At 37.2% G+C, this 22,991-nt stretch overlaps 1 protein-coding gene across 1 annotated transcript; it reads left to right on the top strand.

The window, feature by feature from the left end:
- Positions 1 to 11,342: 11,342 nt before the first annotated feature.
- On the top strand, positions 11,343 to 22,721 carry LOC141683316 (DDB1- and CUL4-associated factor homolog 1-like). Its single transcript, XM_074488012.1, has 14 exons — positions 11,343 to 11,690; positions 12,917 to 12,998; positions 13,173 to 13,289; positions 13,383 to 13,561; positions 13,637 to 14,513; positions 15,187 to 15,284; positions 15,381 to 15,804; positions 16,226 to 16,828; positions 16,915 to 17,094; positions 17,209 to 17,772; positions 17,949 to 18,056; positions 19,547 to 19,665; positions 19,786 to 21,391; positions 21,850 to 22,721. Exons 1-14 carry the CDS (start codon positions 11,476 to 11,478, stop codon positions 22,531 to 22,533), a joined length of 5,856 nt encoding a protein of 1,951 aa, XP_074344113.1. The 5' UTR covers positions 11,343 to 11,475; the 3' UTR covers positions 22,534 to 22,721.
- Positions 22,722 to 22,991: the final 270 nt, after the last annotated feature.

Raw genomic sequence — 22,991 nt, 5'->3', positions numbered from 1 at the left:
TTTTAAGGAGGGGAGACTGTAATAACCCCAATTTTTGGAAATTTTTGAAACCCTTATGAATAGTGTTTTTGCTGAATGAGAAAACTGTTCATGCCACGCTATGTAGGGGTTCTGTTATTGATCTTATGGGATATTATTAGTACTCTATGAAGTATATAAGTGTATGTAAAGATCGTCAGAATCCAATTCCGAACACTTTGGTTTTTCCCGGAAATCCACAAGATACGGAGAGAATTGAGGATAAGGTAACAGGATAAAAAGGATTTAAATTAAAGGATTATAATAGAGGATCATAAAAAGGAATATAATGTATTGAGAAAGGTTAAGGGAACCTAAGTAATAAGATCCCGGGTATGATCCTTCAAACGATAAACGAAAACGAAAGTTAAGCGAACCGTATAACAGATCAGCGGTCATTAGGCAAACAATTAGGAAGTTAATCAAAGGGATTAGAGAGAATGATGTCTCCTAACCAATGAGAAGAGGACAAGGAAGGGAGGATGACATCATGAGGATGACATAGGCATGACAAGAAAGGAAGGAGATGTGGTGACTTTTTAACCACACAAAAACCAAGGGCAACTAGGTAATTCACTAAAGCAAACAACAAAAATCAACCAACCAAGCAAATCATTTCATTTCACCAAGCAAAACACAAAAATATCTCTTCTTCTTCTTCAAGCTCTCGGGTTTTTTCTTAAAAAAATGAAAGTCCAAGCTCCTCCACTTACTATTTAGCAAGGTAATTATCTAAGCTTCCCCATGGATAGTTACATACTTCCTATAAGTTTAAGCTTCTAATTCCAAGCCAATCTTTTTCTATAAATCATGAAAGAAGATGGTGAATAGTGTTTTCAAGAACTAAAATTTGTGTTCTTGAAGTTTTGTTTAGATTAAGCTTGGATAAGGGCTTTAAAGGTGATTCCAAGCCATTCTCTTGATTCTCCACTCTCCAAGGAAGGTATAAACTACAAACCCTAGCTTTAGTTTTGAGTAATTAGGATTGAATGTGTTTGATATAGCATATGTGAAGCATGATGCTTGAATGGTTGAAGTTTGGTTGAGTTTGTAGAGATTAGTTGGTTTTGTTGCATTGTTGGAGTTGTAAATCTTGGTAATTAGTTAAAGAACCTAAGTAAAGCTTTTAGTTCATGTGAGGAATAAGTATAAATGGTTAATGTGGATTTGTTGGGGTTGTTATGATGTGATAAGGATGGATGTTTGTTGTATGATGGATTTGAGGTTGGATTTGAGGTTGATTTGGAATGGGTTTGAATGGTTTAAATATGGGAAATCGCGTAAACATAGCCGTCGTAACGTCCGATTTTCTTTAGACTGTTTTTGTGCATAACATTAGGACCCGAGAACCCCCTGCTAGATTATGACCATTGCCATGTCTAGATAGCTCATGTTACGAGCTTCATTTTGATATGTAGTTCGTTCGATTCCGATGCACGGTTTAGGAGAAACGACCGTTTCAAGTAACGGCGTTTCGCGAACGAAACTTTTTCCCTCGCCTTACTTTGGAATGTAGGTTAAAGACCAAAAAGGGTTAATTAATGTATGAAACATTTATGGTAAGTGTGTTAGGCAGTTGGTAAGACACTCGCGAAGGAATCGCTTTAAAACTCGTAAAGGTTAAATTATTATTTTGGTGGAGCCGCGGGTACCCGAGTGACTTAAGCGAATCGGTGAGCGCAAAACAAGCGTTAGAGTCTAAGATTAGTTAAAGTATAGATTTACAAGTGATTTTGGTTTAATTCCAACTTACTTGTTGTTTATAGGTTATCAGACTCGTCCCGAGCCTTTCTCACCCCCAAGTCGCTCAGGCAAGTATTCTATCCGTTATACTGTTGTTGTGATGTATACACTTGTATATGCATTATCTTGCGATAGATGCATGTTGGTTATTTAGCAAATTCTTGCGATATATTGTAGCATGTGATATGGTATATATGCATGCCTGTTTCATATTCTTGAAATATATATCTGTTGGTTTAGTTGGTAATACCTATGCTAGAGGATAGCGGTAATTTGCATATACCCTTAGTACAGGGACCCAGAGGTGAAAATATTTTCAAAAACCGGGAGTCGAGGATCCCGAGTAGATTTTATATATATGGATGTGGATATATATATATATATAAATTTATATATTTATATATATATGGTTATAGTTTTCCAAACTATTAATCGAATAAGGTTTATTCGATAACTTGAAACTTTATTTTATTATTGAATATTATTTTCGAATATTATTCGAGGACTTATGACTCTTTTATATTATTATGAATATTATTTGAATATTCATTTGAGGATCTATGACTCCGATAATGTGCTGTAATATATTCTTTATTTTATTAAAGAGTAAGGCGTTAATAATCAAACTTATTTTCGATTATTCAAATAAAGATAATACTTTCATATAAGTATATCTTTGGTTATTTAATGTTTATTTCAAGTATAAGTTTTAATACTTCTACTTCAATTATTTTTATAAAGATTATTCTTTATGGGAATATTATTTAAATAATAATATTCAGTCATTTTCTAAATATTCTGGGGACTGATTTACTTCATTAAATCAGCCTTACTCCAAACACTCTTTAAAGTGTTTTCGAGTCTTCAAAATGATTTTTAAAAGTCAGAGCGGATCCCAAAACTCATTTTTATATTTAAGATCTTCCTTTTTAAAGGGGATTTAAATACTCGCTCAAAACCTGGGGAATCCGGCTCTGTGGTGTATTTTATATTCGCAACGAGGTTGCAGATTTGGTAAATGAATTGATTACTTGCCCAACGTTCGGGAAGTAAGCCCATCTCATTGAGTCGGCATAAGCGACAGGCCGGGGTACGGTCTATTATTGTGTAAGTGGCTGGGTGGCAGTCCATCAACGCGTGAGGGGCCGGGGTACGGTCGAGCGCGAGGTCCTAATGCGGCCAGGGTGATGACCGGTGAGGAATTCATCCATCTACAGTAGAAAAGGTTACTTATTGGTATCTTTGCCTGATCAGCGAGATATCGGGTTTATGCCAAAATTCTTTTCCTTTCCAAAATTCATTGGATGTTTCAAACTCTGTTCATACTTTACATAACAGAGGTTCCAGGAAATGTTTAAGAGATATATATATGTGGATATATATATATCGGGACTAAATAAAGTATCTCGTAACTTTATTTCATTCAATAATATTTCAAAGATTGAATCTATTCAAATCTTGTCTTGTAATCTCATCTATGTGATGAACTTTTGAAACTGATTATAACTTGAACGGTGGTAGTTCAAGTAGTATTGGGAAAGATATAAGTATATTGGGGTATTTGGTAACCTCATCTTTTAAACTTATATCTAATTAATAATTGTCTTATGAATGACAAAGATTTTCAGAAAAATGTTGAGACAAGGTTAGATATATGAGATCACCTTGCAACGATATTTTTTTATACGGTTATACATTGGGACTTTGTGTATATTATGCATGGAAGAGGACTTCCAATATTTTGAAAAGTATATATGTATATATACTGAATATTTTGCGACTTCATCGCATTAAGATATCAAACTTGGTTCATTTCTTTTGACCAAGATTTTCATGAGTATTATGAGTAGACTCATATACTATTAATCATTATACATATTATTTTGGTGGGCTTGCTGCTCACCCTTGCTTTCTTCTTTCATCACACAACATCAGATAGATAAGATGAACAGGACCAAGCTCCCAATTCGCGATCGGATAGGAAGCGTTTCGCAGCTTCCTATAGGCATTGAAGTCACTGTAGCTGAGGTAGGGAACTACCAATAGACTAGGCTTCAACTTTTGATGTACCAGATTTATGTATATTTATGAATTGTAATAATGGCAATGAAATGTAAATTTATTCAGAACCTTTTTAAGGTGTATTGACATATAATTGTGGAATAAAACGACTTGTGATTATTTTTGGAGGTTCATCTCTGAGACTATAACGTGTGGTGTGTGTGTTTATTGTGGGGTCACAGTACAGAGTAGTTGAGTAATTATTAAGATTGGGTGTTATTAAGGGAAATGGAACTCGTGACGACCCGGATCCCCGACCCCGGATCTGGGGGTGTTACATTTTGCCTATAAATACACTATTATAGACCCTAATTTTATTCTGACACACATCAAACCCGAAAACCCAAAAAGTTTGGAAAACCCAATTCTCTCCACCTCCTTCCTCCTCCTTAACATCGTTTTCTTGGTGGATACCGGTGGAGTGCTTCACACTTGAGAAGCAACTGCTAAGGATCTCTTATCGTTGTCTCCGAATTATTTTAAAAGGTTAGATTCGATCCCTCGAATTTTTATTCACGATTTATATGCTTTTATTTGGATTTTGTATGTGTAAAAGTGTTTTGCCATGCCCCCGCTGCGTTAAAAATCCAACAGTTTCCACACTTGAGCTTCACCCACTACCAGATCACTTGAGTTATGCATTCTTAGGTGCACCACATGATAAAGGCTTGAGATATATCTTTGATGATGTAGAGTGTAGCCGAACGAACCCTCGAATGCCTATAGAAGGTTCTTCTCATTTGCAGAAGGTAGTTGATAGGACTGGTGTTAGTGATGAGCAGTACAGGCGAGTAATTAGGCGTATGGAGGCCATGCACGACATTCACCATCGTTTTACTGTAGATTTGACACATGCTTTGGGCACTATTTTCCGAGCCACTGGTGTCGAGGTTGATTGGCCACCTGATCCTCCACCCGAGGAGGGTGATCTTTCCGACGACTAGGTATGCCTGAAATCCTTATTATTACCTTTAATGTGGACATTGAAAATTTTAAGTTTGGGGGTGATAATGTAAGGATTAGTAGTGTGTGTGTCCATATAGATTCATATAGATTTATATTGCATGTTTAGTTGTAGTTCATTCATATTTTTGCATGATTGTTCATTTAGGACATATTTGTTTATTTTTATGTGATTTCATATAGTTGCATTTGCATGCATATTTAGCATGATCCCTTAAGATGAACTATGATATTTGATAAGTTGATGTTGATTTGAGTGTGGTGATGACGAATAGAGGGATGTTTAAGTCCTAATAAATTGATTTGCATGTCAGAAACAAATATTTTCACAAAGTCTTATAGGGTTGCTTTTGATCTAGATCATGATCATACTTGTTTGTTGTTGAGATTTAATCACTTGGTTATATTTAGAATTTGTGATATTCTCGTAATGACGTAAAAACACTGATTTTTTTTATCTGGAGAAAAACTTGGATTTCATTGCTAGTTATTGTAATGCTAGGCGTCAAATGGCTAGTAGCCGGCTCATATTTTTATGAGTAGTCTAGGGTTGACTGAGATGGAGCGAAACACACTCATTCAGAAATTATTGAAAAAAAATAAAAAAGAAAAAAGAGAATAAAAAAAGTATGTGTTTATGCATAATTGATCAAGAGTGAGCTCTTTAATACTCGAGTTATTAAGTTCTAGGGGACTTTGTGACTTGTAACCTAAGGCTTTTATAGTCTGGGATCCGCTAACCTAATGCTCGCTACATAGGTATTACTGCATAAGTCTTTTGGGATCTCATTCATTGCACGATCAAATAAGCATTTTTGTTATGTGTTCAAAAATAGTGTGAATCCTTGTATAACTTTAGTAGAAAGGAGGTGTTGTGAGTCATGATGCGTTTATTGTCTATTCTGTTTATAAACTTTTGATTTTTTTGATGATAGATAAGTTATGGTTATTGATCTAGTATCGAGAGATATCTGTTAAGCATTCCACACACGCACGTTTCTGGTTTATGAGTTGGTTTGTGGGATTTATTCGAACTCTGTTTTAAGTCATTGCATTCTTAGAGGCATTGGCTTATTCATTTGGTTATGCTTATTCTGAGGGGATCGATTGCATTATCATTTAGTTGCATTCACGTAGTTGCATTCATGCATTAGGTTTGTTTTGTAGTTTTGAGCCTGTTTATGCTTGAGGACAAGCATCGATTCAAGTTTGGGGGTGTGATAAGTGGAATTTTATACCACTTAGAGCATCTCATAACGGCTTGAATTAGGTTCTTGAACTCAAGTATTTTGTGTATTTAACGCGTTTTCTAGTGTTGTTTGCATTTCAGGGTATAACTTACTTAGATAGGTGGTTTTCATCAAATAAAGTTTAAGGAAGTGCTTGGAATCAGTCTAGGGGTGATGAGCGAAGAAGTCAGCAAAAATAGAAGCAAAATAAAGTATTTTCCAGAAGGGTAGCAGGCGACCGCGCGCAAGGAGCAGGCGACCGCGTGCCAGCAAGCGGCCGCGTGGAGACAGCAGGCGACCGCGTGCGTGCGGAATTTCAGAATCTGGATTTTATTAATTCAAATACAATTGGGCTTTTGTTGGCGCTGGTTCCATTGGGCTATTATATAAACCTTATGGGAAGACGTTTTCTTCAAAAAAGAGCAAGGGCAAGAAGATTGAGAAGACCGTTTTAGCACGCAACAACGAAGAAGAGGAAGCATACGTTTATCTTGTGATTCTTTTAATTCGTTGTAACAGTGGATGCTGGTTTTCTTTATGCTTTGAACCTTAATACTCTTGTGACGTACTTCATTTATTATTAAGTATTTTTCATCTTTATATCGTTGTGTTATTATCATGCTTTCATATGAACCCATGGTGATGATGAGTTCTATTATGGGCTAATCGTGATCATGAGATTCTAGCGGATTTACTTATGGATTTCAATAATTAATTTGTTTCGATATCTTGGTGTGTGGTGATTGATTGATATCCTAGTATTGGTTGTGCTTATTCGTCTTATGTGCGTAGCTAACATATAAGATAGCGTGTTAATCTCTATTGAAGCGACAGTGAATATAGAGGTTTAGAACTTTCCATGCTAGCATAGGTTCATGTATTTGTTATGCATGATTCGTAGGTAATTTTAACCATCTTACTTGCCCTATGTAATCGCGATAGCTAACTTGCATATTAAACCGTTATGTTTTCAATTCTTATAGACATATAAGGACTAAGCATAATTGGTGTCTATTCAACTTCTATCTCTTTTGTGGATGCTTGGTAGTAGGGTATTCGTACAACGAAAGTTGGCGTTTACTAGTTTCGTGTTATCTGATTAGTGTCATTACCATTACATGCTAAGGTTAAGAATAATAAGGCTATTGAATGAAGTATTTAATGAAGTTACAATCCCATGTTTGTCATATATAGTAATTCAACCTCAATTCTCTTAGTTAATGTTATTTAGTATAATCTCTTAGTTTAATAAAAACCCAATTTGTTATTTGTCTTAGCATTGAGCGATAACCATACATCGTTGCATAGGTGCATAAATTGAACTTAACCTAAACCAGTCTCTGTGGGAACGAATCTGATTTATATCTTATACTACTTGCGAACGCGTATACTTGCGTGCATTTTAGCACGTGTTTTCTCCCTAACAGCCTATGCCTTTCTAATCCGAGGGAGAAATCAACCTGAGCTTCATTATTCTCTTCATCTCTCATTTTTCTTCGAAGTTTCACGGACCTTCGTCCTACGCCTTTGTACATCCTCAATCCCTCGGTAGGTTGTTTTGCTTATGCAATTAACGCATTCGTTTCCACAAAGTCTTTTCCTTATTTCAGGAAGCATGCAAGTGCATACGCGAGATCTCTCGCCAAGTGCATGAACATCCTTCATTTTGACATTATCAGTTTTCTGCTTAGCCTGCCATTCTCGGGCCTCGTCCGAGTTTTCTTGACTTTTTTATTGTGATTAATTTCCTCCTGATAATCTCTATGAGTATCTTCAATTTTACGATAGCCTTTTTCTTGCTCGTAATCAGAGCTTATTTGGTTTTGTCGCAGAATAGCATGTTTGTCATCACAAAGTTTTTCCTCTTTTTCGGAAGCACGTCAGTGCGTATAGAAAGACCTTCCTTTTATTGTTCTTTGTTTATTCATGTTTTTGAAATCAAAATCCTTATATTTTCATCATCTAATTGCTTACTCAAGCGGGCTTTTATACGAGAAGATGAAGATCTTTCTTTATTTTCCAGATTTTCAAGTTGTTGGGCTGAACCACTTTAAGTTCATCATCAATCAATTTCTCTTTATAGTGATATATTCGAGGGTGATGTAGGATTTTTCCACGCTCGCTTAGACTTAAGCTTATACTGAAGTGCTTTAAAGAATCTTTCATCTGATGAAGTTGTTCTAATAAACCATCGTTGTTGAAGCATAACGATGATTGTTTATCCTTATGTCGCTTAAAGCGTACATCATCATGTCGTTTGAAGCGTTCATCACCGTGTCGCTTAAAATGTACATCATACTATCGTTTGGAGCATTTATCATCATGTCGCTTGAAGCGAACATCTTCCTGTCGTTTAAAGCGTCCATCTCCATATTGCTTATTGCGTCCATCTCCATTAGAGTTGTAGTCGTTGTGAGAGTTTTCACCATTGTTAGACATATTTTCCTCCTAAGATTTGATTTGATTAAAGCCCTTTCTTTTAGCGCCAATTTGTTAATGGAGTAATTTGGTTAACAAAGATTTGAGGTTCGCGGCCAGAATTAAGATCTGCAGTGGTGGTCGGCGATTGGAAAAATCACCGAAGTGCGTTGATTGTTAGGGTTTATGTTTACCTTCTCAGAGCTCACAAACACATAACCTCATAATGTGCCTATGTACCTTCTTTTATAGAGGATCAAGCCGGACGTAGTTCTTGGGGAACAAGAAACCTAGATGGACTTGGCTTCTCATTTCATGTCCCAAAAGTAGTTGTCGAACCAACTTCCTATTATAACTCGAACATTGATTTACTTTTGGAGTGCCCAACGATGTGGCCTAGTCACAAATGCCCAAGGTTTGATTACGACTTCGGAATTTCACTAAATAAAAAAATCCCCGACCGATGGATATTTCACTCGCTACCACTATCTTCTTCGTTCGTAACTGCAGGTATAGCCATGACTTTCCGCAAATGCTCAAGCGCATCCTTGCCCCCCGATAAGGATAACCCACCAGACTACAAGGCAAGTGTTCCCAAACATATAAGTGCAAAGTGTGATATAGCCCCAAAGTCTCCCGATGAAGACAACCTGTCGAATGCGGTGACAGGACTCTCAAAGCACACACTAGGTGTTAATGATCGCTCTCTTACGAGGACAACCCGCAAGACTACAGAACGACACCTTCAATATGTTTTCTGGAATGACGGGATCCCCGAGACCCTTTTTCCTTCACACGACATGCCCCAGAAGGTGTTGGAGTCCTCTGGAGGCCCCTCCATATGCTCAGGGCGCGCCCTAGGCATAAGAGAGCTCCTCCGGGTATCTTCCGCTTCACTTGTAAATTTCTTATGTTTCATTCACTTTCCAATTTAGTTGTGGAAGTAACCTCCTTGTTAATCCTTTATAATTATTCATCTTGTATTGGGGAGCGACCATCCCATGCGGCCGTATAGTACGGGGCGCGCCCTAAGGGGTCCACGGACATTTTCCAGGAGCCCAGATCATTCCTTACTTCTTGATTACTTTATTCTTTCTCCATTAGTTTCAAAACACCTTTAGTAGACTCCTTCATCAATACTTGTTCTTCGTCGTCATCTTCCACCATAGCGGCCGTCGTAGTATTCTTGTCATAGCGGTCGTCGTAACATCCTCATCGTAGCGGTCGTCGTAACATCCTCATCGTAGCGGTCGTCGCACGTTTCCTTCACTATAATTGTTACAAGCTTTCAATGTAATGACCGTCGTAATCCTTCATGAACTTCACCAATCGCTGTCGTAATTTCTTATCATCGATAGTCGTCGCAAACGGCTAGTCCTATATGGGACGCACCCGGGGTGCTCCAGAGATGTGTTCTCCGATACTCATCCTTTATCTTCCTTTGAAAATGATCTGACCCATTTTCTCGAGGACCCGACAAAATACCCATAACGATTTTATGACATTACAATATACATTCTTGCCCTCATTTTTTGAAGTATTAATTATAATGATACGAATGTTAGAAATTTACGTGTTAATGGTTGGATCCGAGTATTACATTTTTTGACATCTTCATATTGTATTTGGTTATGGTGGATGAAATTAAATGGAATGAGACGAGATTTTAAGTTAAAAATATTTGTATTTTCTAAAGTTTTAATTTTTTAACCCATTAAATTCTAAGTTTTAACCACTTAAACTATAATTAAACACTTACAATTTGAAATGAAATGGTTCATTTCTTACTAACCCATTTTCCTCACAATTTTTATCAAAACAATTTTTTCCATCTTATATATATATTTTTAAATCTTCTCTTCAACTCCCATTATTTTCTTTAATTTCATATATTCCATACCCAAACCAAAAATAATCTCAGTGCAAATAATATACATATGTTTTTATTTGGTCCGGTAAGAATTTGATTGGAATGTTTTCTTATTTCTCTTGCAAATTCGAAGAGCAATATATGCATCGAGCATTGAATGATCCGAGATATATAAATCAGTAGAACTAGCTTTTTACAGCTGCATTGAATAAAGTTTCGGTATGAAACTTAATTCATATTAATTATAATTACTTTTTTACAAAAATAATTATAAAATAATCTCTACATACAATTTTTTAATATTAATCTTTCTTTTAATTGTTATTGCATATTTTCATGTAATTTCATATTTTTCTAAATTTAAAATTTTATAAAAATATTCAATTTTTATTTTCTTATAAAAAATGTAAACTAATATAATTGATACCTATTTATTTTTGCAAAGTAATTTTCAAATTAAAAAATATTTTTGAATTATATTCGATATAATTATAATTACTAATCACACATTTGAAAAAGACTTTTTAACTATTAATATTTATTACTAAATCATTTATTAGTCTAAAAATATATACCTATTGTATTTGTTTTACTTTTTTTTCCTCCTAGTTTTTTGACATTTATAATTTTATATTTTAAGTTATGCCTTGATCCGGGCGTCCAGCACATCTACAGGCTACAACCTTGTTTTTTCTTGCTTTTTTTCCCCAAGTAAATCACTAAATTATTCGAAACGCCAAATCGTACCATCAAAAATCTTTAATTCCGATTATATATGGGATATAAATAATATAATTAGAAATAGATTTTAAAGTCGTCAAAAAATATACATTTTAATGAGGCTGCTTCTGCATGGTAGAAGTTACTACACAGTTGAGTCTGGACCATCTTGGGCCGGACTATAAAACAACCCATACAAGAAATCGACAAGGCCCAATATCTGTACCCAACACAAACTGACGAACACCTCATTCACTCCCTTACGGGTCTTCACACCGGGTCGGGTAAAAAACAACTTACATTAATCATCACCATCTCCCAAAACACAGAATATAAATACAAAGCATCTTCACACACCAAAACACACACACAATCTCTCTCAATCTCTCTGATCATCTCTCTATTTATTTTCTCAATTCATTTCAAATCAAACCACCGCTCGATTCAATCGCCATGGAGAACAACGACGGTCGCGACGACGGCGAAGCCGTGGCGGCGGAGGAGGCGGAGGCACCGGTGCAAGACGACGACGAATCGAACAACGAAGAGGAGGATTTGTTGTTCATCAATTGTCAAACACTTATGGATAAAATCACGGCGGCGCCTCTTAATCCTAATCCTAATGTTCTCCATGCCCTAGCTACTATTCTCGAAACTCACGAAACTAGGTCTCTATTATTTTGTTTATTGTTTTCGATGTGTCGAGAATTTTGTTAATTTATCGAGATTATTAGTTTAAACAGTCTGTTTCGTTTGGACAGGGAAAAAGTATTACTAGTGTTGGTAGTGTTTTAGAAGTGTTTAAACAGTTTTTAGTTAGAATGATATTTTCCTACTTTAGACCTGTAGGTATTAGTTGTATAATATCGGAAGTTAGAATGAAATGCTCGGATACTTAGACTTGCAGGTATTTGTTGACTGTTGTACAACATCGCTAGGGAATTGTGGATTGATTATGATTAGTACTTCGTTATGGTTCTAGTTGTCTCTTTCTTTATGTTTATTTATATTGGAGCACTACATAATTCAAAGTTATTGCAAGTCGGTGCAGGCTTGTTGAAAAATAACCTTGACTACATATTTGTTAATATTATATTGTTAATTTATGTACTTGACAACTGTGGAAAGTGTAGAAGTTAGTGATCACGTATCCAGTTAGTTACGTGCCGCACAAGTTTCTATTGGGCTTTATGTATGTCTATGGATACTCGTTAGTTCTAATGAGGTAGTTGATCGGAATTTCTATTACTTGAGCAACACGAGTAAAGTGTGAAATCTCACTGTCAAGACTAGCTTATTGCCTGAAAGAAGTACTCCTATAATTATTCACTTTTTTTGGTTTTGCACAGATGCTTAAATAAATTGACCAGGCATGGAAAGTTAGCCAAATTATGTAATATAGTCTTGTAACTTGGTTCTTGTAAAATGTATTGCAAATGTCCTCTTCCAAAGTGCTCTATAATTCTGTTACAGTAATTGCTAAATCACCTACTAAATCACCTGCAGTAGAAAAAGACTACAGTCCCGGTTACTTATGTGACAGTGCCACAGAGTCCATTGAACTCTTTAGCCCCTTTGACAGAGGGTCATTGAGTGTCATTTGGATACTAAATCTTTTTTAAGGTTTAAACAGTAGTTAAAGATACTGACATCTGAGGCATCTTTTCCTGCCCTTGCAACCATTTTTGAGAGCATCATGTTTTATCATTAGCCCAACATTTTATAGAAGTAGTGATACAGTAATGTGTGGTTGTTAAAGTTTTAAACAAAGAGTACACTTTCTATTTTCTGACACGTGTTGCTATAATTGTTGTTTACATCACTTGTTTTAGCATGCAATTTGACATCATGCCAATCTTAGTGATGTTAACTTTATGTGGTCTTTGTGATGCAGGTATATGGAAGATACATTTGATTCCTATGTGAATAATGTCCGTGCTTCACATACCATTGGACGGTTGGGAAATCTTATTCGGGTATACTTCTCTTTTTCTGAAACGAGTACTAAGGACATTTTGATTGCTTTTAATTTTTATTTTTCTTTAGAATCTCCATTGAGCCAAGCCCAAGCTACGCTAAACATGATTTTGGGCTGATTCCAAGTTAGCACGTTATAACACTAACACCTATCTTTTGTGTTTGTTCAACAGGAAAATGATGATTTTTTTGAATTAATATCTTCGAAGTTTCTGTCAGAATCTAGATACTCAATATCTGTCCAGGCCGCTGCTGTTAGGGTTCTCTTTAGCTGTTCATTGACGTGGATGGTATGATATTTCTATAGCTCTTTTTTACTCTTTTTATATTGATTCGATAAGATGCTCAATACTAACTCTGATGAATTGTTTATGGAATACAAGTATCCCCATGTATTTGAAGAAAACGTGTTGGACAATATAAAAGGTTGGGTGTTGAATGACCCCTCTAGGTCTTCCTGCGAGGATCCCAACCTGAACACTGATTGTGGACAGCGGAAATCCTCAGATGCTGAAATGTTGAGGACCTATTCTACTGGACTTCTTGCTTTATGTTTGGCCGGGTATGCTCTTCATTTTTGTTCAATTATTCTGAAATATTATGACAGTAGCTCAAATTTGTTAATAATAATATGCAGTGGTGGTCAAATAGTTGAAGATGTGTTAACATCTGGATTGTCAGCAAAGTTGATGCGTTATCTTCGAATCCAGACTTTAGGCGAGACAAATAAAAAAGATGCCAACCATATAATGGATAGCAAACTTGCTTTAGCTATTTCAGTTAGAGGCAAAGATGAAGGCAGGAACAGGGTTCGCCATGTACCAGAGACTTTCCAGTTGGATGCTCCTAGGATAGCGGAAGGAGTTGTGGGTGACCAAATTTCCCAAAGGGATACTGATAGAAATTTTAGTAGGCCAGCATATCAACCTTGGATTGATGGTGGAGAATCCCCTGATAAATTAGCTAACGGTGATGATGATTATGGGGAAGATGCAGAGGGCTGTGATGGACGGCATGGTCAAGATTTACGTGATAGAAAGACAAAATTTGGTGATAGAAATAGTCAGGGAAGATCTATTAGAGAAGAAGATTTTGATGATGGTGGAGGAGAGGATTCTTTAAGGCGGAGGGTAAATCGTGGAGGGATAAGATCTAGAGGTAGGGGGAAAATAAATGAAGGAGTTATGGATGCCAAACATGGTTTAACATCTCCAGGGACAGGTAGAGGACAAGAGCGTAGAACGAAGGACAAGATGAGTAATTTGAATTCAAGAAGCATTACAGATGTTGACAGGTGTTTTCAGACGGTCAGTGCAGAAGGTTCTGCCACTGAAAGGGAAGATAATGATGATTGCTTTCAGGAATGCATAATTGGGTCCAAGGATATATCCAATCTGGTAAAGAAAGCAGTTCGAGCTGCTGAAGCTGAAGCAAGAGCAGCCGCTGCTCCTGCAGAAGCCATCAAAGCAGCTGGTGATTCTGCAGCTGAGGTTGTCAAGACTGCTGCACTGGAGGTGAGGCGTCTATGTTCTCTCCCTTGTTTATTCATAAAAAATGATATATCTCGGTTAGTTGTAATTAGGATTATTGGGGTGTTGAAGGTTCCATTTATGACCAAAAGGTCAAGATGAAGTTAAGTTATATTTTTATGTATAATTAAAAACAAAAATTATATGCTGCATATGTGTTTACTTTCTTATAACTGCATTTTAAATGGTCATAATCTTACCAGTAAAGTATTATTTCTGTAATGATCATTACTAAACGATTTGTTTTAATCCCATGATAGTTGATTAATATAGAAAATGAATGAGTAGAAGCAGTGAGCACTTATTTTTTGGTAACAAATAATTGGTTTTCTAGGTTTTATTGGAATATTTGCTGAGGTGGTAATTGCTATCAAATTTATTGTGTAGTTGCTCAGTGATGGTGTCTGAGTTAGCTGAATGAAACATAAATAGAACTAGTTGTTGAGCTTTCAGTTGTGGTTTAAATGCATGGATTTTTTTTAATTGTAACATTTTTTACTTTTTAAAGTCACATAGTTGTTGGTTTGTTACATGTTCAACCAAATGCAAGGATACTTCTAAATACCAGTGATAGCACTCACAATTGTTTCATATTCAACTCTTCTTAAGACAAGTATGACTGTTGCAGAAGTTGTTTACACAGATTTTGTATTCTTAGGTATATAAAGAGACTAACAATGAAGAAGCTGCTGTTTTGGCTGCATCTAAGGCTGCATCTACTGTCATTGATGCTGGTAACGCAGTTGAAGTCTCAAGGTCAGTATTGTATTCTTTAATTCATTATAGTCTCCTGGAAGGTTATTGTGAACTCAGGGTTTTTAATTATATACTAATATAAGTAACTGCTGACAGGAGATTACACAGTGTTGATGCTAATTCAACGAACTCCCAAGTGGCTGAACCAGAAAGAAATGATGAAGCTGAGGAGTTCTCTATTCCAGACAGTTGTTCCCTGGCAAATTTAAGAGAAAGGTTTTGCATCCAGTGCCTTGAAATACTAGGAGAGTATGTTGAGGTTCTTGGTCCAGTTCTGCATGAAAAAGGAGTCGATGTCTGTATTGCACTGTTGCAAAGAAGTTCTAGGTTCCCTGACGAGCCAAATATTGTGCTGCTCTTGTCTGATGTTCTTAAATTAATCTCTGCTTTGGCAGCTCATAGAAAATTTGCTGCCGTGTTTGTGGATCGCGGTGGCATGCAAAAGCTTCTCACTGTTCCAAGAGTTGCTCAAACATATTTGGGTCTGTCTTCATGCTTGTTCACAATTGGTTCACTTCAGGTAAGGAAGATGTCCTGCATATAATCTTTAGGTTTCATCAATTTTATAGTTACTTAAAGAGCTTGAACTTCCTTGTTAGCAAGTGAGTCCCAAGGAAATTGAAACGTTTGTGCTTGGTTCAATATTATGTAACTAGGAGTTACATAGTTATATAATTTTTAATATTTGTATCTCTTAATAACTATGTAACTTGTGGTGGCCATTTTCTTAGACATAGTTAACTAAGTTCCAATGCTTTGTAAGTTGTAGTAACTACAAAAATCTTGGAAGTTGTTCCCTTATATAATTTGAATTTCTTTAAAACAAACATATTAACCTATAAGTTTTCATGAATTGCTCTACACTTTTTTTATTCTCTTTTTTTAATTAACGCACTTTCTCTTTTCTGGTTTTTCAGTTTCTAACTTTACAATTGTCTTAGGTGATAATGGAACGTGTATGTGCACTCCCTTCAGATGTTGTCTACCAGTTGATTGAGTTGGCTCTTCAACTTCTTGAATGTCCCCAGGATCTAGCAAGAAAGGATGCAGCTGTATTCTTCGCTGCTGCGTTTGTTTTCAGAGCAGTCCTGGATTGTTTTGATGCTCAGGATGGTTTGCAAAAACTGTTAAATCTCTTACAAACTGCGACATCAGTAAGATCTGGGGTCAATTCTGGGGTAAGAGGGACATCTCCTACAGGATCGCTTCGAAATGACCAGTCTCCCTCTGAAGTGTTGACATCATCTGAGAAACAGGTAGCGTACCACACTGGTATCGCTTTAAAACAGTATTTCAGAGCACATCTCGTGTTGCTTGTGGATTCGATCCGTCCAAATAAAACTAATCGAAGTGCGGCACGGAATGTACCGAGTGTCAGGGCAGCCTACAAACCACTTGATATTAGTAATGAGGCTATGGATGCAACATTTCGCCAGATACAGAAGGACCGGAAGCTTGGTCCTGCATTTGTCAGGGCTCGTTGGCCTGCTGTAGACAAGTTCCTGGCTTTGAATGGGCATATCACTATGTTAGAGTTGTGTCAGGTTAGAATTAGTATTGACTTTGTGTCATTTTTTACTTTTATTCTTTCCTCTTACTTTATGTAATTTGGTCTCTGTTTTTATATTAGGCCCCACCCGTAGAACGTTATTTGCATGACTTGATTCAATATGCATTGAGTGTTTTGCACATTGTTACATTAGTTCCATACAGCCGTAAACTGTTAGTGAATGCCACTCTCAGCAATGATCGTGTAGGGATAGCTGTCATTTTGGATGCCACAAATGGTGCTGGCTATGTTGAACCACAAGTAAGGTTTTCTGTTTTTTGATTATTATTGAATGTGTATATTGAGCGACAACACTTTTAATGTAACAAAGGATCTTGATTTTATCTGATGGTTATGATTTTGTTGTTTTCTTAGATTATTCAGCCAGCACTCAGTGTCCTGGTTAATCTTGTTTGTCCTCCACCATCAATTAGTAATAAGCCACCTGTTCTTAGTCATGGACAGCAATCATTGGTTCAGTCTTCAAATGGTCCCACTGTGGAAGGAAGAGACAGGAATGTAGAGCGGAATATCCCAGAGCGAAGCGTTCCCTTAACCAGCCAGATTGAAACACGGGACCGAACCAGCGACTCGAGTGTTGTAGATCGAGTTAACTCAGCGGCTCTTGGCATGCCAGCGGCGAGTAATTTATCACTGACACCGGTGTCAGCAGTCCCTTCTGGACTAGTTGGAGATCGTAGAATTTCTTTAGGTGTTGGCGCAGGTTGTGCTGGTCTTGCTGCACAACTAGAACAGGTATTCCATCAAGCTAGAGAGGCTGTCCGTTCCAACAATGGAATTAAGGTCCTCCTTCAGCTCCTCCAACCTCGTGTACTTACCCCACCTGGTGCTCTTGATTGTATTCGGGCTCTAGCATGCCGAGTGCTACTTGGTTTAGCCAGAGATGATACGATTGCTCACATTCTAACAAAGCTTCAGGTATACTGCTTCAATCTTTTTTTAGCTAGATTAATAAAGGACATAAAACTAGCGGAAGCTCGGACACAGGGAGTCATAAACTATGATATTTGTTTCTAGTGAATTATTCAAAACTCCTATACCTATTAACCAAAGCAACACAATTTTTATAAGAAAACTATTCTGTCAATTTTCAGGTTGGGAAAAAACTGTCTGAACTTATTCGAGATCCAGGCGGTTCCGCTGCAAGTGAGCAGGGACGGTGGCAAGCCGAACTAGCACAGGTCGCGATTGAGCTTATTGCGGTATGTAGATGTTCCTATATTTACAATATTATGGGTTGTAAATTAGAAGTCAACCAACTTGCCCAGTGGTCCTTTTCTGCTTCACTGGTAATCTGTTATTAAAGGCCATACAGCTCTGCGGTGTGCATATATTTTGTAGTGTTTATATGATTACATCTCATTTTATTAGGGTGAACTGAACCCTTTGGGGGGATTATGCTGTACTTTTCCCTTGCTCACATGAAACTTTTAGTGTTGTGCTTGTTATTACTTTCCTCTTCATCTCCACCTTTACTGCATTCCTTCTGACCTATATAGTCAGATTAGGGGCGACAATTATGCATGATAAGTTGGTTTGTTAAGCACAAAGCTTTCATGCTAAAATTAGGATGATGCACTTACTAGGTTATACCCGTTTACTCTCTGTACATAGTGCATACCATAAGGTAGTTAGCCTGTAGGACTTATGATATATTATATGCAAGCATTGCAAAACCTGTGCAAGGCGTTGGTTGAGATATCAATATATTTTTATATTCATATAGACTTATGCTCAAATAAAATCCAACTTAGCCCAAAAATGCTTTTTATAATTGCACAAATCACCAAACTGCATATTATAAATAACTTTTTATATGCTACAAATTAGTATTTGTTTCCGCAAATCACCACTAAATCTAGGGTAATGTATCACTAGATCTTTTTTGAATAACCATAAGAAGAAAGTAATTTGTTTCCAAATCAACAAACGGTTCGAATACAAAATTTAATCTTTATAGTTTCTCACTTCAGATTGAGATTAAATGATTAAGTGGTTTGATGACTTGAACAAGAACTGTTAAAACTACATGGTGCCACTAGTTGGGCCGTGTTTATTGCAAGTTGGGGTCGAATACTCAGATATGTTTGTTAACCAGGAACAGGAATATTAATCATCAGACTGTTAGATAAGTTGCTCTATATTATACTAATTTTAAATATTAGATTATCACAAGGAAATATAAGAGCAAACAACGGATAGCCTCTGTATGCAAAGTTGTAAACGTAGCCATAATGCTGTAGGCTGGGGTATGCACCAAGTTATTTTTTTTAACAGTATAGCCTTAGGTTTTGCCTAATATATATAATACGTTATATTTTCTGCAGTGTGCAATCTAAAATGTAGTCCATGTTGTTAGGAAATTAGAATTAACAAAACAAAGAAAGCATCAATAAATAATGGTAGTCTTTTTTTATGGATTTTTTACACTTATAATATGATATGACACTAGCTTAAAAATCTGCAAACATATCATGTATCAAAGGATAAAATAAGACAGCAAAATAAGGAGAGAGTTATGCATGGTTTATTAGGTTTTACTTGTTTTACTGTATAACAGTTTCGTAGTTGACTTTAGATGTCTACATGCTCAAGACACACAAAGTCAATTAGTGTTTCCCTGGTTTGGTGTTTATAACTCTTTTTAGCATGAAGTGATGTTCCTCCCTAAACCTCTGGCCCATATTTGTAGGTTGTTACTAATTCTGGGCGTGCAAGTACATTAGCAGCGACTGATGCTGCTACGCCCACCTTGAGGCGCATAGAGAGAGCTGCAATAGCTGCTGCTACTCCAATTACTTATCATTCCAGGTATAAGATGCTTAACATCTCTATCTAGATTATTGGATTCACCCATTCTCATGTCTTCTGTTTGTAATGTTTCATGTATTTTCTGTTCTCCTTGACATGTTTTTTACCTCCAAAAATTAGAGAACTTTTACTACTCATTCATGAACACCTACAAGCATCTGGACTGGGAACAACAGCTGCAGCACTTTTGAAAGAGGCTCAATTGACACCTCTTCCATCACTAGCAGCTCCATCATCTCTTTCACATCAAGCGTCCGTGCAGGAAACTCCATTGGTACAAGTTCATTGGCCTTCTCGAAACACTACTTGTGGATTTTATTGTGATAAATATAAACCTGCCTTACTGGATGAAGATTCTGGCATGAAGTTTGATTCGGGTGTAACATCATCAAAGAAGAGATCCTTGGTTTTCTCATCTACACTTGGTTTGCAGCTGAAACCCAAATCTCAAGATTCTTACCCAGCTTCTACCAGTAAAGTCAGCAATACTATAAAGAAATCAGGTATCCCAGCAGGCACTCCAGAAACTCCATCAGCAGGTGCAGAAAGACCCAGTGGAGATCAGGATATTCACCTAAGAACACCTATTACATTGCCGATGAAGCGCAAGTTGTCCGAGACAACTGATGCTGGGCGGTGTACATCGAATAAACGTCTGATCACAAATGATGTTGGACTTCGGAACACAGTTTGTACTACTCCTAATAGCGTTCGTAAACTAACTGAATCCAGTTCTTTCTCCACCCCATGTTCCTTGAAAGATTCTCATGGACGACTAATATCAGGGGGTTTGCCCCCAGATAATCCGGAAGATAGCCAATACAACACCAATTTGCCTCAAGCAACACCATCTGTACATCATGGTCTGTTGAATGACCCACAACATGTCAACACAGAACGTTTGACTTTGAATTCTATTGTTACTCAGTATCTGAAGAACCAGCACCGTCAATGTCCGGCTCCCATCACTACATTACCACCGCTCTCTCTTTTGCACCCACATGTCTGTCCTGAATCAAGGCGAAGCATTGATGTACCATCTAATGTAACTGCCCGACTCACTACACGTGAATACAGAAGTAAGTATGGTGGAATCCAGGGAAGCCGCCGGGACCATCAATTTGTCTATAGCAGATTTAGACCCTGGAGAACCTGCCGGGATGATAGTGGTGCTCTGTTGACCTGCATGACTTTTCTGGGAGATTCCTCTCGCATTGCTGCTGGTTGTGATACTGGGGAGCTTAAAATTTTTGACTGTGACAACAGCAATATGTTGGAGAGCTGTACTAGCCACCAATTTGCTTTGACGGTTCTTCAGTCGCATTGTTTTGAAGAAACCCAGTTGATTCTCTCTTCAAGCTCCCATGATGTGCGACTATGGGATGCATCTTCTGTTTCAGCTGGTCCTAGGCATTCATTTGAAGGGTGTAAAAGTGGAAAGCTGAGCAATTCAGGTAGAAATTTTGCAGCATTATCATTAGAGTCAACTCACCGAGAAATTCTCTTGTATGATGTTCAGACCTGCAATTTGGATTTAAAGCTTACAGACACAAACTTAAGTATATCGGGCCGTTCACATGTATATTCTCTAGTTCACTTTAGTCCTTCAGACACGATGTTGCTCTGGAATGGTGTTTTGTGGGACCGCAGGGAGCCTCACCCTGTATATCACTTCGACCAGTTTACTGATTATGGTGGCGGTGGGTTTCATCCAGCTGGTAATGAGGTATGATAACCTGGTTGTGCATTTAAATTTTGACTTTCTTACAAATAAAAACAACTGGTAAGAGTAATATTAACACAAAAGATGTATGTTTTTACTTTTTACTAAAAAGAATACTCATGGGCTATATTTATATTTTGGTTCCATCAATCAAATGCACTTAACTCCATAAGGGGTGTGATTCTATAGGACTTAGTTTTATTGTATGTATTGTAACATGCATATCTATGATTAGTTGCTTACTTGTCCCCCCTCCTCCCTCTTCCATGTGTGAGTTTGGGGACTAGGAGGTTTCTGTTCATATTTGATAATTTAACTTCTTTTACAATTTAGACGAAGGCTGGTGTAAATCACTGCTGAACTGTTGATACTGCCTGTGGGGTTTTAATGGCCTCGTAGTATCTTATATTTATGCAATGTAGCTTTTGTTTACAGTGGCTGTAATTTGATCTTTTCTATAGGTCATTATAAACTCTGAAGTTTGGGATCTCCGAAAGTTCAGGCTTCTTCGCAGTGTGCCTTCCCTGGACCAAACAGTAGTTACTTTCAATGGCAGCGGAGATGTAATTTATGCAACCTTGAGGAGGAATCTTGATGATGTTACTTCTGCCATGCATACTCGACGAGTCAAACATCCACTGCATGCAGCCTTCCGCACTGTGGATGCTGTCAACTACTCTGACATTGCCACTGTACCTGTTGATCGCTGTGTCCTAGACTTTGCAACTGAGCCAACTGATTCTGTTGTTGGGTTGGTTACAATGGATGACCCGGACGAAATGTATTCATCAGCCAGGATTTTTGAGATAGGTAGACGGAGGCCAACTGATGATGACTCGGATCCCGATGATGCAGAGACTGAGGATGAAGAAGAAGACGATGATGAAGACATAGATGAGGATCCATTGCTGGGAATTGTGGGAGATGGTGGAAGTGATATGGATGATGATATGAGTAATGATGATAGTGCGAGCGAGTTGGAGGACGATGAAGATGACGATGAGGAATTCATGTTGGAAGGCCAAGATGACGATGGTGAAATGCTTGAGTTTGTGACAGGGGGTGACGATGAGGATGATGATAGTCAGGTGGATGAAACATATAGCAGCGATGAAGACGACGACGATTTTGTAGGTACCTTTTAAATCTTATCAAATATATGATCTGGATAATTGAGATTGTCTCAATGATAGGTCCTCAATCGATGTATTTATTAGCTTGAGGCTCTTAGGTGAAATGTCATACTGTCGATTATATAATCTTGTGTAAGCTGTAAGTTTGTTCAAAGTACATGCTCTTTCTATTTATTTATTATATTTCATAGTTGTGATTAGTGTTCTCCCACCTCATGGATTTTCAGTTCAAGGGTCATTTGACCACAAGAATGGAACTATACAGGTTCTACTTAAGAGTTTTCAACCGTATTTAAGACTGGTTTTTAGAAATGCGACATCGGTGGCTAATATATTTTTTTTTTGTCGTAAAAGATATACTTCCATTACTCATTTGATTGTTTGGTTCGCGTTTAGTTTTTTTTCCGGAGGGCTGGTGATGCAGGACAAGAATCTTAGAAAGATGAATTATAATATAAAAACAAGAACAA

The sequence above is a fragment of the Apium graveolens genome, chromosome 9 (genome assembly GCF_009905375.1).
Source record: "Apium graveolens cultivar Ventura chromosome 9, ASM990537v1, whole genome shotgun sequence".
NCBI classification, from domain to species: Eukaryota; Viridiplantae; Streptophyta; class Magnoliopsida; order Apiales; family Apiaceae; genus Apium; species Apium graveolens.
Note: the sequence above shows the minus strand (reverse complement) of the source record. Positions and strands in the feature narration are given on the sequence as shown.

What these genes read in the sequence shown, in the direction of transcription:
- LOC141683316 (XM_074488012.1), top strand. Translation starts at nt 11,476, where the DNA reads ATGGAGAACAACGACGGTCGCGACGACGGCGAAGCCGTGGCGGCGGAG. An exon ending in GCTGTTCATTGACGTGGATG is followed by an intron (nt 13,290 to 13,382) that starts GTATGATATTTC and finishes ATGGAATACAAG; the next exon opens with TATCCCCATGTATTTGAAGA. An exon ending in TCGCGATTGAGCTTATTGCG is followed by an intron (nt 18,057 to 19,546) that starts GTATGTAGATGT and finishes CCATATTTGTAG; the next exon opens with GTTGTTACTAATTCTGGGCG.